At 34.4% G+C, this 19,935-nt stretch overlaps 1 protein-coding gene across 5 annotated transcripts in view; it reads right to left on the minus strand.

Annotated features, from left to right (window-relative positions):
• Positions 1-2,910: 2,910 nt before the first annotated feature.
• SMARCAD1 (SWI/SNF-related, matrix-associated actin-dependent regulator of chromatin, subfamily a, containing DEAD/H box 1) overlaps positions 2,911-19,935 on the minus strand; it is a 76,229-nt gene continuing 59,204 nt past the window's right edge. For all 5 annotated transcript variants that reach the window (XM_029943126.1, XM_029943125.1, XM_029943127.1 and 2 more), the window contains 13 exons: positions 19,470-19,569; positions 18,711-18,770; positions 18,531-18,606; positions 17,099-17,234; positions 16,445-16,582; positions 14,723-14,818; positions 14,510-14,624; positions 14,064-14,185; positions 11,879-12,067; positions 11,155-11,273; positions 10,043-10,225; positions 9,001-9,110; positions 2,911-4,723 (listed from right to left, as the gene is read on the minus strand). In XM_029943126.1, coding sequence (XP_029798986.1) covers positions 4,662-4,723; positions 9,001-9,110; positions 10,043-10,225; positions 11,155-11,273; positions 11,879-12,067; positions 14,064-14,185; positions 14,510-14,624; positions 14,723-14,818; positions 16,445-16,582; positions 17,099-17,234; positions 18,531-18,606; positions 18,711-18,770; positions 19,470-19,569 — 1,506 coding nt within the window. In that variant the 3' untranslated portion in view covers positions 2,911-4,661. The remainder of the gene's footprint in view (positions 4,724-9,000; positions 9,111-10,042; positions 10,226-11,154; positions 11,274-11,878; positions 12,068-14,063; positions 14,186-14,509; positions 14,625-14,722; positions 14,819-16,444; positions 16,583-17,098; positions 17,235-18,530; positions 18,607-18,710; positions 18,771-19,469; positions 19,570-19,935) is intronic.

Raw genomic sequence — 19,935 nt, forward strand, 5'->3', positions numbered from 1 at the left:
CAAAATGGACAAGAGAACTGGAAAGGCACCTCATCGATGACAGACACATGGCAAATTAGCATCGGAAAGGATGCTCAACATCACGTCACCAGGGAAAGGCAAATGAAAACAAAGAGATACCGCTACATACCTGTTAGAATGGCAAAAATTCAAAACACTGACACCACCAAATGCTAGCAAAGATGTAAAGGAAAGCGAACTTTTATTCACTGCTGACAGGAATGCAAGATGGTAAAGACAACTTAGAATTTGGCGGTTTCTTACAAAATGAAACCTATTCTTACCATACGATGCAGCAATTATGCTTTTAGGTACTTACCCAAAGGCGTTGAGAGCTTAGGTGCACGCAAAACCTTGCTCACAGATCTTTGTGGCAGCTTTACTGGTCCTTGCCTAAACTTGGAAGCAACTAAGACACCCTTCAGTAGTGAGCTGGACAAATGAACCACGGCACAACCAAACAAGCGGATATTATTCAGCACTAAAAAGAAATGAGCTGTGGAGCCATGAAAAGACACGGAGGAAATTTAAGTGCAGATTACTAAGTGAAAGAAGCCAATGAAAGCTTACATACTGTATGATTCCAACTACAGGGCATTCTGGAAAAGGTAAAAGTATGGAGAGCAGTGGTGGTGAGGGGCTAAGGGGGGCGGTTCGAAAAGGTGGAGTATAGAGAATTTCTAGATAGTAAAACTACTCTGTATACTATAACGGGTTTGTTAAACTCATAGGAAATACAAAACAAAGAGCAATCCCTAAGGCAAACCATAGACTTTGGGTGATGATGATGTGTCAACGTAGGTTCACTGATTTTAAACAAATTTACTGCTCTGGAATGGGGGCATTCATGGAAGTGAGGGGAGAAAGGATATATGGGAATTCTCTACTTTCTGTTCAATTTTGCTATGAACCTAAAGCTCCTCTAGAAAATAAAGCCTATTAAAAAAGAAAAAAAAAAAGCAGGTACAGTTTTCAGGGACAGTGATGATGAACTAAAAATGTTAAGAGTGATACTAATTTAGAATTGCAATTTGCCAAGGTATAAAAAGAATGTTCACTTGTAATTATACAAGTATTGATACATTTTTACAAAAGTAATATATTTTTTACTACTAAAATTGATTTTACTACTTTTTTCATTTACCTATACATTTATAACCAACAATGTTTTTAATGCGCTGAGAAAGAAGTCCTAGAACAATGAACGGTCTTCACAATGATTAAGGTTACTTTCCACAATCTCAACGTGTCAAGTCGTTTTTGTGGCCCCCACATGACCACGGGAAGCAAGAACTACCCATATAAACAAGCTATTTCTAAACAAGTTTTAGGAATCTTGCAAGGAATTATGGATTACTCCTCAACCAATTTTAAACCATAATTATACCACTGGAATATACTAGTTCAGTTTACAAAATATTATTAATATTGGACTAATCTTAGCATATGATGTTATATATAGGAACAGACCAATGAAACAGAGGGCCTTGTGCCTGAAATGCAGGACAGAGGAAGTAGAACATGGTTGAGAAGCCATAAATGGGGAGAAGGTGTAGGGGAATAAAAAGAAAAAAGGAATGCCCAGCTACATATGATCCTGTTTTAAGGTGCTTAGCACTTTTCATCATGACAATGTTCTATGAAATAGGAGAAAAGATGTTAAATACTTGATACAGTATTAAAGATTATGCATAAAAACAAAGTGCACTTCCCGAAAAACTTGCTTCTTTGGATCACATTTTTTAAACAGTATCTCCTTCCTTAGAGAGAGAGCACATGGAAAGGGCAGAAAGAGGGAGAGAGAGAGTCCCAAGCAGGTTCCGCATGGTCAGTATGGAGCCCGATGCGGGGCCCAAACTCAACAAACCATGAGATGATGACCTGAGCCGAAATCAAGACTCAAGACACCCAGGAGCCCTGGATCACATTTTCTTATCACTAGTGGCTGTTAATAAATGGTAATAGGTTGGTTTTAAGTGAATCTTATTGCAAAGTACTCTATCCTCTTATCAAAGAAAAATTATCTTTCACAAAACTTCAATTAATATTCTAGATAATAAAGGTAGTAATTTTTCTTCCTTCTGATGCATGTTCATAAATTCTGACAAGATTTAACAAAAATAGAATTTTGGAAAAGTGAGAAATACAATGATCATCTAAAATTATAAAATTCAAAATAAGATAATCAATTTCATTTGTTTATACAAGTCAACTATAAAATGCAACCACAGCAGGTTTCATAAGTAAATATTTCGTTTCAATCATAGCATCATCATTAACCTTTAGGTCACCGTTTTCCACTGAAGGACATTCCATTATCCCACCCTGTCCCAAAGTTGAATGGCTCCTCGCTGAGGGAGCAAGTATGAGAGAATATGAATGAATCAGAGTTGCAGACTGCAGTCAGACAAAAATACATTTTGGGAAGATGTGTTTGGGAAGTTTCAAGAATCATTTCCTTAATTTTATGGACATTTAAGTGTCTGCCTCAGGGTCAAGTAAACGAAAACCAAATCTCCTGATACTCCAATCTAACCACTATACAATAACACTAACAATCAGAGACAACAGTAATGTTGCAATGTAAGTATCTCCTGGTATAATGTTGTAAGTCTCTGGGGTCCAGAATATAGTTTCATAAGGCACATGCCTGCTACCTCCTTGTACGCTGTATTAGAAAATAAAAGTTGCTTCATTGGTCGATAATATTCCAACAACTATGGCTTTACATGCCCTTTACTGATAATGGATTATGATGTTCACTGACATCAGTCCAATGAACGCACTGATGGGAATACATCCTAAGTAATAAATTTCAGTTTATTGAGAAACAGACAAATCTCATTTGTGCTCTACATTTTTAAGGGTAAAGGGAGAATCAAACTATTAAAAAGGGTGTGAAAATACAACTTATGATCACGAATACTTTTATTAAGCCAAAGACATAACAGAGCATTACAAGGAGAACCCAACTACATCTCATTAAAGATACTATGGATTTAACAACAAAAGAAACAGCCTATCACTGAAGACACATTAACACAGAAAAGTCATGAGAAATCCAATAAGAGATTTTTAAAAGGTAGTATTTCTACAATCTAAGTGATTTGGGTCCTGTGATGTGGGAGGAGGTAGTAGTAATATTTGCAGACTCCTTTCTAGCCCCATTATACTAAAATATATTGAATACACTCAAAATACCTTCAAGATTGGGTACATCTACTGAATCATGAGCTTTCAGAGTCTATAATATCTGAAGATTGCTTTGAGAGTTTCATTACTCTTCTAACTCCAGAGGACTTTATGACCTGGGCATCTTAGCAAGTCAGGATGCTGCGAAAGTATAATCTCCAATAATTAACAGGTCTGTCATTTATAAATAAGTTTATTTATAATGATATTTACATAATAAAAACAAAACATGAAACTCACAAGTAATACAAAGAAACTGATGTATAATAAAAACAGCAAGATAGACTGACAGGCAAAATTTTAAAGAAAGATTTAATAAAGATTTAAATATCAAATAGACAACTTTACTTCTTCTAAATTTCACTTTGTCACCCACACTGAATTGGAATTGAACAATGGCTCTCTCTTCAAAAGGTCCTGTACTGGAAATTCTGGAAACTGATAAATTATACTTTGAGAAGTGTTTAATGTTAATGACCTATTTCCATGCAGTACCTATCACTGCCTTAATACGAAGTCACATTCAGTTTGCTCTGAAGTGAAATAGCCTGTTAATCTGTTCTGCCAGGCTAGACAAATGTTACCCACATCTTGCTGATGCGTGGAGACGTGGCAGAAATAAACTACTATATTTAGAGAGTAAAGAGAACTGGAGCAGAAGTGACTGGGCAACAGTTTCAAGAGAAGCAAAAGCCAGGAGAGGGAAATCAATGAAAACATGCACAAGAATAGGCAGAGTAATCAGCACAATTAGTGCGGTTGGGAAATGAACAGAAGGAATTAATCCATGGAGCAAGATAAGGGCTTCTTCAGTTACTATTCACTGGAAAACAACTTAGTGCCGAGCCAAACAAATTTGTTTCAACAGAAGTACTTGGGAGGACCTGGGGTGTCAGTATATGGAATGCCACCTTTAAATTCAGGTTGAGTTCTTGTTGACAGTGGTGAACATCTGCTTCAAATAGCAATAAAACGAAAGCTATATAATCTATACAGCTGCATCCTTTACACTAACAAAAAAAAGAACCTCAAAGGAGACAAGAATAAACAAGACATAAGCATTGTCAAATAAGGCACATGTAAAAATCTACACACATTATCCAGTGAAAGACAATATATATATATTTGGAGGTAGAAATAATTACAAAAATACTGACATTTCTAAAGCATTAGCATATTTGTTACAAACAATCACCAACTAATCCCCATTCAGAAAACTGTTTTGTAAAATGATTATTTAACATCTTCAGGACTACATATTTGTGGCTTTTTTTTTTTTTTTGAAACTTCACATGTGAGCATCTGGAGAATTCAGTTAGTGGCAAAAAAGTTGTCCATACTATGAGAAATGTAATATGGAAATTATAAAAAGTTATAAATGTTCATAAACCCCATGGTCATCATAATGTAAATGTCCTTGAGTGCACCAAGTTACTTCCTCATCAGTTAGGAATTCGCAATCCTTAACTTCACAGGCCCATTGACGTTTTTAGTAACGTGGCTATATCTGCCGGCATACTCCCTTCGTCACCTGCAGGTCAGAAAGTGACATTAAAAGTTTAATGGAAATATTTTATGAAATATGTTTTCTCTAACTTTGGTGAATCCCTAATTATTTTTCAAGGCCCAGTTTGTTTCAATGTCATTCCTTGTTTAGAAACCTTCACAATGGGGCGCCTGGGTGGCTCAGTTGGTTAAACGTCGGACTTCGGCCCAGGTCATGATCTCACGGCTCATGGGTTCAAGCTCCGCGTTGGGCTCTGTGCTGACAGCTCAGAGCCTGCTTCAGATTCTGTATCTCCCTCTCTCTCCAACCCTCCCCTGCTCACACTCTCTCTCAAAAATAAATAAAACATTCAAAACAAAACAAAACAAAACACACTCGCAAATCCCTACATGTATTCAGGGCTACTTCTTTGCTAATGTTAATATTGCCAGTACAGCAATTTACAGGCGACGGTTCTGATTTCATATAAATATATCTGAAGATATACAGGTATTGATCTGGATGATATTCTATTCATATAACACACAGTATTTACTCCTCAGGTTCACTTGGTGAAAACCTTCATGTAACCAACTGAAGAGTGGAAACAAAGACAACCAAACAAATCATCCATCTACACTTTTCTCTTCAGTACAAAGATACAACCACCGACTTAGACCTAACGGTACATCTAAACAAAATAGTGAATACGGCATACCAGCTGAAGAGTAAAGTGCCCATACTATAAATAACCTTTTCCCAATGTTCTCCCCACATTTCAATTAAATGAGGCTCCAGGATTTTCTACAGTGGGAAAACATTTTATGTCAAGGTGGTATAGAATCTAGTTATCCTTGATTAATTCAATTAGTCACTCAGACTGTTTTTAGATGAACTGATTAGTTTATGGTGACAATGGTATATAAATATTTGTACATTCTTAAGCAATGAATAATTCTAGAAATTAGATATGGCTAAAATGCACCCAAACTAATCACTTTTCTCTGTTGCACATATACACATACATAAAATCAGGAGTACTGTTATCTACTCTTTTCCTTTTAGTAAAAAACATATGCACAGAAAAACAAACTATTCCATAAAGTAACTCTCAAGAGAGCTCACTGACACCCTTGCTCTGAAACATCACAGACTTAACAGAGCCCATGAAATCTAAACTGCAACTTGTCCCAAATTAAGTGACCCAAGTAAATAATCAGACAGATCCAGAAGAGAGTAAAAGACAACAAGACTACAAACAAACAAGACAACCAGACTAAACAAAATTCAATATTCTAGGAATTCAGGAAGAGGTGGAAAGAAGGGTGAGGAAAACTCTTCTAAATTTGAAAATACTAATGATATAAAATGCAATATATGAACTTTGGATCCTGTTTTTATTTTTTTAAAAGGCTATATTAGACTTCAAGGAGATAACTGGGAAAAATCCAGATATGGACAATATATAATATTTGAAAATTACTGTTAACTTTTTTGGATGTAATAATGGTACTGTGGCAAATGAGAGGAAATGCTGAAATATTCAGAATGAAGTGTTATGTCTACAACTCACTTAAATGGTTCATGAGTAAAAGAAGCTAGATGAAGCAAAATGTTTACAACTGTTAAATTCATTTATACTATGCTTTCAACATTTTTGCAAGAAAACTTCCATAATATAAGTTTTAAAAGGTAGAAAATTTACTGGGATGATCACATTAAGAGATTAAAGAAAAATAACACACATCCCCAAACCATAATCCTTATTCTAAAGCAATGGTTCTCTGACTTTAGTTTGGATCAGAAACACCAACCAGACTGAGTAGGGTTGGAGTTAGGCTTGGGAATTTGTGTTTCAAATTGGTAATTTCCCAGGTGATGCTGTTGGTGCAGGGACTGTACTCTGAGAAGCACTAAGGCAAGTTCTAGAAACACAAAGATCTGAGAAGCATTCCTGAGAACACTCGTGGTATTTAATCTTTCATAGTTTCATGGGAAAAGGTGTGTGCAGATTGTTAACATAAAACACAGACGCAATTATAAGTATACTTTTTGTTTACAGTGGAAAAGAACCTTACTGTGGGAGATGAAGAGTACACGTACTCTCAATAGGTCAGTGTCAAATTATTTAAATGAAATTAGAAGCAAAATCATAATAGTTTAGAGAGTAAAGACATTATTGTATCCATAGTCTACCAAATAAAACACATACTGGGAAAAACTGATACATAAACAGATAAAACTATTTCTTGTTAAAACAAGACAAAGGAAAATTTCCGACAGATGAAGAGTGATAAATGGGGGAAAATGGACATCTTTAAAGTTAACAGTCTAAAAGTATAGCTGAAATTAGCTGCTATTTTAAGAAATACTTGATGTGAAAATACAAGTACAATTTTAGACTAAACATATTTATATAAATACAAATAATTTACATGATTTATGGCTAGACAGTACTGAACCCACACTGGTCTCATCTGAAATAACATTAAAATACTATTTAAAAAAAAAAGGCAAGGGTACTATACAAAACAGTGAACAGAAGAAAAAGACAACAGTGGAGAGAAAGCTATCAAGTTTTGGAAGATAAAAAGCAAATGGAAGAACAGAAGCTGACTATAGCAAAACAAAAAGCAAAAACTTCCCCACCTCCCAAAGCTCAAGACCTTGGAGATACTGCATAGCTCCTAAAAGATGGGGAATATACAGAGCTAAAACAGGTTGCAGAGCAAGACACCTAAAGCCTGTGCAGCAGAGCCAGCCACCCACCCCTGATATAGAAAAGAAGCTACATTCTCTGGGAAGTTTGAATCAGAAGAACGCTGGACGTGGGGACCGCAGAAGACTAGAGCAGTGTCTTCGCTGTAAGAATGCAGTCCGTAGGCTTGCTACGTCTGCCACTGTCCTCATTTCATAAAAGGCTAGAGAATGTTTCTGGGGAACTAAACTAGCCCGTGAGAAGCAACCTATATATTTTAGAGACAGGTGGGCCAACAAACTGCTAACACCCCAATTAGCTAACTATAATGGTTCTACTTAAACTTACTGTTAGAATAAAATGTACATATCTGGATATGTGCTAATACTACTAAAGGAGAATGCTAATTGTTTTACTAAATTTGAGAAGATGCAGTAACAAAACAATAAGGAAAAAAATCTGAAAAGATGCCCTTACGAAACAAACAGGAAAAAATGCTGACCTGTGGAATCTGTCTTATGCATTCACTCTATTGCTTTTGCTACATAACCCTGAAATCGGCAAGTTGCACCTCCACACAAAGCCCAGTGACTAACTGTTCAAGTGTAATCATCACGGTTACTTCTTACTCAAACTTGCTCTAACGCCTACCTCCCCAACCTGAAGCACCAGAAATAAATGGTGCACAGGAAGGACTCGTTCTAATTTCATCATATGCCTTTCTTGCTCTTAAAACAGATTAAAATATACTGAACTCTTTATATACAGAATGCCCAGCAAAATACTGGGACATAGTCAATGGAAATTTGCTGAATTGAAATAAACCATGATCAATATTAGGAATATTCTTACTGACCAGAATGATAAAATAGCCTGTCTCCAACTAAATTTAACTAAGACATAAACGGCTGCATGCTAAATTATGTAAAAGAAAAAATACATATGCTTATTTACATCTATCTACATAAAATAAGTGGTCACATGCCTTTTAAAAAGGCCCGTGTGTCACTTTTATGGGGAAAATGGATGACAGAGTAGGAAGAAGTCTTTTGTTTGTCATTTCATATCTTTTGAATCTTGAATTATGTGACTGTATTATCTTTTCAAAAAGGTCAAGCGAAGAGGGTTCTCTTACAGGTTCCAATACGCAACAAGCTTCAATCTGAAATTACTACGTTTTGGAGGGTGCGGGGGGATGCATTTTATTGCACTCTAGTGCAGTTATTTACTGGTCAAAATGAAATTAATGTAACTGTTATAGTCCTTAATAAATTAATATCATGTCATGTATTTTAAATCTTTGTGTTCATAGACATTACTTATGTAGTAAGTAAATCATAAAACTGTGGATAACATTAGAGATCTATCTAATTTTATTTGGGGGATATTTTGGTGTCAAGAGGTAAGGGATAGAAAAGCCAGAATTTTACAAAATCAAATGTTCATATCAATTCTGGCAAAATCATCTTAGTTACTGCAGTACTTCTGAAGTGAGTATGCCTACTTCTCCCGTGCCTCCCTGTACTGTGTACCAGGCAAGGATTCGGATCTTTCTGGTTAATCCCTTGCTACTGTTAGTTTTCATACAAATAAGTACTGAAGTTTCTGCTAACAAACAACTTACCTTCATCTACTGTGGTCATATCTTGTTCTAGTTTCAATTTCTGTTGGTTAATTTTTAGCATGGATTCTTCAATTGTCCCTTGGCTTATTAATTTTATAACTAGTACTTCTCTAGAGAAAATAGAAGATATGTCCACTGGTTACTTAATATAAAATCTGGATATATATATAAACTACATAAAACATCTTAGAGGTCAGTAAGAATAATGTGAAGATTACATAATAAATATATCTCTAACTTGAAATTTACTTTTATTCATATTACTTGGGATTAACATTTTCTGAGCATGAAACTTTTAAACATCCTTTCTTACTGATTCAAGAAGACAGAAAGATATCTGTACTCCAAAAATTACTAGTAAAACTTCTTACAACAAACAGTCTGGGTTCAGAGAGATATTCCATTTTAAAAAGGAACATGCTTTGTTCATCAGGTCCCAACAAATATTTCAGTACAAAAAGTAAGGAAGTATAGTGAAGTATAAAGATTACACAGGATGCTTTAGTCCCGTAATAGGTATTGTAAGTATTTGGTTCATAAATGATTTTATCAATGTCTTTTGGAAATACATACTCCACAGAGAAAACAATGATTATTCGCTACTCACATGTGAAAGCAGAGTTGAATTATAGGTATTTTCACCTCCAATGTCAAAATGAACCTTCACCTAAAATACCTACAACTCAAATAATGTGCTACCTAAAGGATAACAGAGTAGCCATAGTAGATATATTACTAAGTCTATCTGACTCTTAAATGGTCTAACAAAAAAGCCTTTCAGTTACTAATATGTTTCAAATGGGCTGAACCATTGATAATATTTTGTTTTCATCAGCTGCAGAACTAACTGGGGTGGGGTAGGAGGTTGTTTTAACTACTAAAAACTGAATACAGTACATAGTGAAGTAAGTCATATTCAACACTGCTGGTATGAAATATATCAGCAGTCAGGCTTTGCTGAAAATATAACAACTGAAGCAGAATACTGACAAGACTATATTCTACTATTCTATAAAATTAAATTTCAACTGAAAACACTTACTTAGTCTGGCCTACCCTATGGCATCTATCTTCTGCTTGTTTGTCATTGTAAGGGTTACAGTCAATATCATGAAGTATAACAACATTTGCTGAAGTCAGATTGATTCCTAGGCCACCAGCTTTTGTTGACAGCAGAAACACAAAGATATCCATATCGGTATTGAATTCGTCAATTAGATGAATCCTGTAACATAAATATATTAGGCTAAATTTCACTAAAATGTACAAAGTTAAAATCGAAAACAATCACACTACATGGAAAAACACCTTGCTGATGTAAATACATCCTCCTGGCACTAAAGAACTCTTCCTGAAGTGATTTTTGTGAAAGACCTTCTCGATTCACCAACGACTTTTCCGTACCATATTTCTTCCTATTAACTCTCATGTTAGTTCTATTAACTCTCATGTTAGTTCAACTATTCCGGTTTGAGTAATCCTAACGGGTTATTTCCCCCTTTGTTTAATGACTTCTGGCTTATCTAAATTTTATCTATGGCTTTTCAATCTTTAGCCTTTGTCAGCTTTAGCCTTCTCTGAAGTCTGTCAGCAGCTGCTCTTGATCCCTGTGAACTACGGATCTCAAGATCAAACTAGAGCAATGTATTCTTTTAGCATGAATTCTATCTCTAATGCAGGGGGAAAAACCTGGCTGAAAAGAAACAGAACAAACCAAAAGATATAATGAAGTTCAAACACACTAGTAAAAACATTCCCTTTTTTTGGAAGACAATCTTTCTAATCTCCAGGCACTAAAAAAATAAACAACTAAACTTAATTACTATTAAAATATGAAAAGCCCAAGGTTTTAAAACAAACAATCTTGGTTTAATGTAAGGTACTTCAAGGCTTTGAAACATGTTTTAAAGGGGAAAAACATTGTAAGGTACACAATTCTAATTAAATATTAAAATATATTTGTATGTAATTCAGATAAAAAACTTAAAAAAGAAACATTTCCTTATTTTAATGCAATGATTTCAAATAACCACACAAAAGACTCAAAGCAAGACAATTCAATCAAATGCTCTATACATATTTAAAATCCTAATATTTACTCTTATTTGAAGGTGAGGTGGAGATTTTCTGAAACTAAAAGTGAAGTATACGAACCTTTCAGAAATCTGAGTTTTTCCATCTAATCTGAGGTACCTATGCTGATGATGTTTTAAGAGAACCTCTAAAATATCCAGCATCATGGTAAATTGGCTAAATAATACAACTCTATCACCCTGTGAAAATACATATATGGATTAGATACATGGAAAAATAAAACGATATAAGTATATAATGATCAACAGCTTCTTTAATAAAAATCAAGTAATCACAGCTAAGGTAAATTTCTTGTTATAGATATAACAGGCTGTATATAAAGAAATAATCTTATCTTCTAAACTTCAGACTTAAAATATAATTCTTAGGAACAGTTAATGAAAACAGCTACAAAAGTACTATTTGGATTATGATCATACAAATGTACACTATTTCACACAGAAACTATAGCGGTAGTAAAATAACTTAAAAATATCTTCAAAATACTAATTTTGGGGCAATCATCAGATAATCAATATGAAATAATGACAACTGTGATTATTTTTCAAAAACAATACAGACATATTTTACTAGCTTCTATTTTTTTTCTGAGGCTCAACAGAGGAAAAGTAATCAGGAAAACATATCCCCAAATATATCTCCTAAATGGTCAAAGCATTAGTTTCTAAAAAATGTAGAACATTCACAGGCTACACCTTCAACAAAATCAAATCATGCCAGAACTATTTTAAAGAAGTTTACGTAATTGGAAAAATGTAAGAGGAATAGCTTTCTTCTTCATTACCTTCTGTTTCAATTCAGACAAGATGCGTCCTAAAGCTCGGAATTTTCCAGAATCTAAAATCAAGTCCATGTCTAACTGGAAGCTATTGATATGTCGATACTGTTTACAAAGCACATGCAATTCAAAGTCTGTCATAACTTCCATGTCTTCAAAGATCAAGTCAGGATTTGCCTCACAATGTGTGGGTTCCTCAACAAAACAAAATACACACTTAAAAATGAAGATAATCTATAATATGATCAGAACACTCAAATATAATCTTTCACATCTGATAAAATTGCTAAATATTACATGTCAGTGCAACCAATTTAGCAAAGGAAAATAATACTCATTTTTTAGGTAGAATAAAGAGGAGAAAGTCCTTATTGTTTTAGAGATAACACGCTGAAATATTCAGAGATGATATAATGTCTAGAATTTGGTTCCAAATACTCCTAAGGAGGGGTCTAGATGAAATGGGAGTAGTGTTTCTCCAGATAATAAATGTAAAAGAAAATGGGTGAAGGTTATATGGACATAAAATTTCATTATGCAAGTCTCTCTACTTTTACATGTTTTCCATAATATATTTAAAAAACCCATAAAAACATTTAAAACAGCAAATAATTGCTTTTAACACCAAGATAAAAAAGAACTATGGGCGGGTGCTAAGGGAGAATGAGGCAAAAACAAAGGTTAATTAAAACTGTAGACAAGGGGCACCTGGGTGGCTGAGTCAGTTCAGCAACTTTTGAGTTTGGCTCAGGCCATGATCTATCAGTTCGTGAGCTCAAGCCCCACACCGGACTCTGCGCTGACAGCCTGGAGCCTACTCGGAGTTCTCTCCTGCCCTCTCTCTCTAACCCCACCCACCCCCATATACTCTAAGTAAATAAACATTAAAAAAAATTACCTACAGAAAAAAATATAATAAAGAAAAATATGAAAACAAATGAAGACAATCAACACACTATCATAGGACATAAAATCTGAAGAATCTTTTTGGCAAAAAAATAAAGAAGTATATTATAAGTCTCTATCAGGAGTTGGCAAATTTTCTGTAAAGGTACAGATAGTAACTCTCTTAGGTAGGCTCTGTAGGGAAAATTATTTGTTTTGTCAACTACTCAACTTTGCACTTGTATAGGCATAACGCTGCTTCATTTTTTGTGTTTCACTTATAATGTATTTTATTTTTACAAATTGAAGGTTTGTGGCAACCCTGTGTTGACCAAGTCTGTTGACACCATTTTTCTAAAAATATTGTTCACTTTGTCCCACTGCTAAGTTTTAAGATACTTCAAAATTTTTATTACTATTAAATTTGTTATGGATCAATGATTATCACTTGCTGAAAGCTCAGATGAAAATAGCATTGTTTTAGCAATATATATTTTTAAATTAAGATATACACACTTTAGGAGTTACGCTATAGCATATTTAATTGACTACAGTACAGTGTAAACATAACTTTTATTATTTTTTAAATTAAAAACATTTTTTAATGTTTTTATTTATTTTTGAGAGACAAAGAAAAGACAGAGCATAAGCGAGGGAGAGGCAGAGAGGGAGGGAAACACAGAATCTGAAGCAGGCTTCGGGCTCTGAACTGTCAGCACAGAGCCCAATGTGGGGCTCGAACTCATGAGGTATGAGATCATGACGTGAGCCAAAGTCAGACACTTAACCAACTGAACCACCCAGGTGCCCCATCTTGAACTTTGTCTTAAAAATAAAAATGCAGGATGCCTGGGTGGCTCAGCTGGTTAAGCATCTGACTTTGGCTCAGGTCACGATCTCATGGTTTAACTTCAAGTCTTGATCGGTTTCTCTGCTGTCAGGGCAGAGCCTGGTTCAAGTCCTCTTTCACTCCCTCTCTCTGCCCCTCCCCTGCGGTCTCTCTCTAAAATAAACATTAACAAAAATTTAAGGTGCCTGGGGGGCTCCACTGTTAAGCATCTGGCTTTTGCTCAGGTCACAATCTCCTGGCTTTTGAGCTCAAGCCCTGCATTGGGTGAGCCCCACTTCTCTCTCCCTCTCCTCTCTGCCCCTACTCACTTAGGCCCTCTTTCTCAAAAAATAAATAAAACATACAAAAATAAAAATGTTTTTCTTAAATATGGGGTCAATATGCAGATTAGGCTTAATTTAACACTGTTTAATAGTGTTAATAAAGCTAAGTGTTAACATAATATGAAATCCTTACCTTTAGCATAAGCTGAGACATTTCCTTGAGCTTTTCAGCTGTGTAATATTGGCGATGTAATAAAGGATGATTGGCCATTTTTCTCAATTGCATCATTACATTGCACATCTCTGTGTTTTTTTCTGTGATCCAAAGGACACACGTAAGAAAAAAACCCAAAACCATGATGCCCACTTCAGACCCTGTCCCCCCGCTCTCTGGCCCTCCCTTGCACATGTGTGCTCTCATTCCCTCTCTCAAAAATACACATTAAAAACAAAACCCCTGAAAATCCCAAGCTGATAGCTGTTTGCTGAAATACATCTCAATGCAAACAGAAAGTTTAAAATTATTTCTTTGAATTCTAATTAAAAAAAAATGAACAAATCCCATCATAACATGACTAAACAAAATGTAGCCCCAGTATGGATTATTTTTCACATGAAACTGTAAAAATCAGATTATACCCATATTGATAGATTTTTTTAATCTGTTGAAAAGACCCAAATAGAGTTGCTCCTGTTTTTCTGACATTGCACACAATTCAATTTGATCTTTTTTGGGAGGTAGCTGCTTGAGAACCTGCAAAAGGGAAACAGTTTAAGCGGGTCATCCAAATAAAGAAGAAAAACAGATTTTTAAAAAACAATCATAATAAAAAATATACAAACAAGAGTTACCTCTTCTTTTACCCTTCTGAGAATAAATGGTTTTATAATTTGTTTTGCATGTGCTATTCTCTCTTTTTCATATATACTTTGCTCATCAGCTGATTTCTAAGTAAAAAAAGAACATATCCTTTTAGAAATTATTCGCTTAAATGATCACAGTAACAATATTACATAACATGAAAATCATCCTCACTACCATCGGGAGTTTTTTCCACAGAAATTCCCTTCATTCTAGATGGAATATCACATGTCAACTCCAGGCTAAAATCTATTTCTTCAAGCTCCATATTCCTTCAAGCTTCAAGGTTTCATGTATTCTGCTAAGCTAATGAAATTGAACTTTTTTAGGATGGTGTTCAAAAGTCATTAAGTCATAACTAATAACTCACAACAAATTACCAGATAGCTCTCATGAAAAAGTGTGTGTGTGTGTGTGTGTGTGTGTGTGTGTGTTTAACTGGGTGGGAAGAAGGGAAGGGGAAGAGAAAGAGAGAGAGGTAGAAAATTTTTGTTTGTAGAAAATGACCCCAAAAGAAAGCTAGTGCCAAGGATGTAAACTATGCAGTCTACAGGGTAGGGATGGTTCCTAGTCAAAGCCTGTTAATTTTGAAGAATTAAAGAAATGGAATTTCTATAATCTGCTTGGCCATCAAGTGGGAGTGAATCCATTCGTGAAAGTTTAAAAGGCAGTTAATTTGCACTGGAAGACCACCATAGGAAATTCTCAGAAAATACATGAAACTTGGGAGACAGTTGAGAATGTATATAAACATTGCTGTACTAGAAAATTTAGGAGTCCCTGAAGATCATACTGTACATTAAAGTTTATTTATTTATTTTGAGAGAGAGAGAGCATAAGTGAGCAGGAAAGGGGCAGAGATAGTGTATCCCAAGAAGGCTCCATACTGTCAGCACAGAGCCTGACGCGGGTCTTGAACCCACAAACTGTGAGATCATGACCTGGGCAGAAATGAAGAGTCAGACTCCCAACCAACTGAGCCATCCAGGCAGTCTGTACTTTTTCTAAGCAACAGAGAAAACATTAACCAGATTTTCCTCTATATAGAATTTAACTGTGGGCTGCCTGTGTGGCTTAGTGAAGTGTCCGACTTTGGCGCAGGTCATGATCTCATGGTTTGTGAGTTAGAGCCTCACATCAGGCTCTGTGCTGACAACTCAGAGCCTGGAGCCTGTTTTGGATTCTGTGTCTCCCCTCTCTTTCTGCCCCTCCCAGCTCACACTCTGCCTTTCTCTCTCAAAATTAAACATAAAAAATTTATTTAAAAGAATTTAACTGTAACTTTAAAAAACTGTTATTTCTGAATTTTATTTCAAAATATATTTTCCAGTATAGGAATTTTCTGAACATTCTACCTTTGTCCAATTCTACAGTTTACCTATAATGAAATGCTACTAATTTAGCTAACTTAGTAAGGCAAATGCAATGACCACAGATATTATGTATCTAAGCTCTCCACTAAGCTAAAATTGTCATTTCAGAAAATCAGAAAATTAAAACCAAACCTTTAGACATTACAAAAGTTACCAACTTATTTCTCATTGTATTTTGGCTGACTTCCCAATTCACCAAAATATAGGGATATCAACTACTTAAACTTATTTGACAGCACATATACACTATGAAAACAAGAAAAAAAGACAAAATAGAAAAATGGCCCATATAAAACACAAAATAACATATTTGGGAGAAAATAATGAATTTATGCTTACTGTCTTGGACGAAAACATTCTTCGTATTTCACTGGTGCTACTACTGAACATGTGTGGCATAACGAAATTTAACAGTGACATGAGTTCTAACAGATTATTCTGTACAGGTGTGCCTGTGAGCAGCAAACGATTATTTGCCTGTGAATAAATAAAAGTACAATTTAGCTTTTTTTTAAGAGCCAAATTCTTTTTGTCTACATTCCTCAGTGGGAGAGAACAAAAAGTTAAAACCATTATTAATAATGTAACATTTTCTGATGAAAGACGAATAATTGAGAAAAATTATCGATTGTATTTTAATGTAGAATGTGTAAAAATAATGGTTTCATTTTGTAAGTAACATGTCCTCATACCACTTTTATGAGGTAATGAAAGTAGATTATATTTGATATTCATAAAGTTTATCACAGAGAACGGGTTCACAAATTGAGGCTCGTGAGGTAATAAAAATGATTTTTATATTTTTAAAGGGTTGATTAAAAAAAAAGGCAAAGAAGAAGGGGCAGAAGCTTAATGGCCCACAAGATATGAAATATTCATTACCTGGCTGTCTATAGAACAAGTCTGCTGACCCCTGATATCAAATACTAAATACACTAAAGCACATAACCAGACTTCATTACAATCGGAATAATTCACAAAACCCTCTCTTACATTAATCGTCATGAGGTGCTGGTAGCGGATAGAGCCCATGTTCTTCAGCATATGGCCCTCATCAAAGATTGCGTAATTAAGTTTCAGCCTTCGAAACAGACTACGATCATCAGAACTGCTGATTGCACAATTGTACCTGTCACCAAAAAAAAACTATCTGAGGTTATACCTTTAAGAGACTGGACCACAGTGAGATTTAATGTTTTATAAAATTATTTTTATTTATATAATTTTAATAACCAGTACTTAAAAGATACCACTAGACATAGTTGGTATTTAAATAATTATTGGTGCACTTGTATTCAATAATTATTTATGCGTATGTAACCAAGTTATAAAATGGGCAATATGTAGGTAAAGGAAAATTTACATATTACAAGTAGACAACATCTACACACCCAGGAAGAAGGCAATTTGGGCATAATTTATTTGCAATCTGCAATTTTTATATACTTTTTTTCATGAATTGTTACACGTTCAGAACAAGTAGGAAAAAAAGGACATGAAATTAAACATTTGTTAAGTACATAATACTATTAAAGTAGTAGAGTACATCGAAGAAAAGGTTAATAGCTAGCAGCACTAGACTATATATGAAAATGAAGTCCATTTTATTGAGAAAAAATGAACTTTGGATTATTTCTTTTAATCATGCCTCCTACAGAAGTCAGTAGAGGAAATAATAACTAAATACTGAGAGTTAACATGAAGATTGAAATAAACTTTATTTAAAAATGCAACATGAGAGCATTAAATTCTCTGTTAAGTATTTTTTATTGTTTATTTTTGAGAGAGAAAGAGGCAGAGCAGGAGTTGGGGAGGAACAGAGAGACGGAGACACTGGCTCCAGGCTCTGAGCTGTCAGCACAGAGCCCAATGCTCACGAGCCTGAGCTGCTGAGATCATGACCTAAGCGGAAGTTGCATGAACTGACTGAGCCACCCAGGTGCCCCTCTGCTGAATGTTTATGCTAAACAGCTACTACACCAAGTAAGGATTAATTTGGTGGAAAGTTTTATTTCCCACCCCTACTTCTATTTTAAATCAATTTTTTCATTTAGAGAGTGAGATTTCACTGTATTTATTAACATTAAATTATTAATGATTAATAACTGACATTAGTTAGAAAGATTACAAATAATTTTGGTGAGATATGTTAAATTTTACTTTAAATTTAACAGGAGGAGTCTTACAAAAAATCTATGCTTTCAATCAAGTGGACAAAGTCTTTTATAACCATTAACAGTCACCTGTTGTACTATTAAACTGAAAAATGCCCAAATTCTCAACATAAGTCATTCCGTTACTTTTGGTGCATAGTTCTTAGTGTAAATTTTCCTTCATATTACTAAGATATTTTAAATATGTTTCTAAAAATTTGAGGGCCACACAAAATCTTTCCTGCTCAAATATGTTTTGTCCCCATACTTACGTGGTCACAATTACATTATATTCTTCGTATTTACTATGGATGTTATATCTAATCTGTTTACGTTCTTCTTGAGAGCCTACAATTTAAAAACACCATACACATGTTGATTATATTTACTGTACTTTAGTGTATGTTAGGATTTTAAAGAAGTTTCCAATTAAAGCAAAATGACATTCTTACCATAGTAACAGAGCACCTTTAAAGTGGGGCACCATAAATTAACTTCTCTTAACCAATTATCTATGAAACAAAAGAGATATTACTTGCAACTGCTATAACAGGTTATGTGTATGCAGTGAAATGAGTTCTATTGAGAAATTCTTTTGCAAAATAATACGAGATTAAAAAAAAAAAAAAATCACAGAACCTTCACAATTTTATTCCTGATGATTAAAATAATTTTGAAGAGGCATAAAATGAAAGGCAAATGACCAACCATTAGATTTGTAGGTCATTATTAATTTCCATTTGAAAGAGTTGTTTTGGATTATGTTCATATGTATATTCTCTTACTCTAGTCAACATCCAAATACTTAAGAAATAAGAGTAACTTCAGTGGGGAAGAACTGTATACTTTCTGATTCTATAAATGTTTAATTATAAATTTAAAAGCACTTATTTCTTTTAAGTTACTCATCAAAACAATTTTTGTCATTAAAACAATTTTCTAAAAGTATTATAAAAACAAGTGATCTTATTGATGGTCCCTGATCCATAATAATTCAAAAGCTGAAGAAGTGACTTTTACTGGAGTTATTTTATTTTAAAAGATGACCAGTACAATCAAACACATATACACACATACACAAAGGGGGCAAAAGTGTAAGGTGACTACAGAACTCATATTCACCTCCACAAACTAAGAAACCACACAGAGATTTTCCTCTCCCTATACACAGCACTACACAGTCAAGTGAGGTTGTCCACAGTATTACAAACCTATAGTTGATGCTGGAACAACGATCAAATGAGGACCTTTATTACCCTCCTGATAGAGGTATGCCAGGAATGCAATGGCTTGGATAGTTTTTCCTAGGCCCTAAAATTAAATGTTTAAAAGACAATATATGAAATTTAAAAATAAAAAATACTGGAAAACACAAAAGGAAAAAGAATACATCTGGTTTTACTTATTTTTGATTCCCCATAATAACCTATGAGAGGTCTATGGTCTCAGTTCTCAATGGCAGGTAAAACAGACCATAATGTCCAGATTATACTATAACTCAGTTTAAAGAGCAGGAGATATCCTGCTAGTTAAAATATGACACACACTAATATGGAAGAGCTTTGCACTGCACATGAAGGATATAATTTTGGTAACTATTCATATAAAACAAATATTTAACACATACTGAATAGATTAAGAACAATGTTTCAATGACTAATCAGATCATATGCGTAT

This window comes from Suricata suricatta, chromosome 1, assembly GCF_006229205.1.
Source record: "Suricata suricatta isolate VVHF042 chromosome 1, meerkat_22Aug2017_6uvM2_HiC, whole genome shotgun sequence".
NCBI lineage: Eukaryota > Metazoa > Chordata > Mammalia > Carnivora > Herpestidae > Suricata > Suricata suricatta.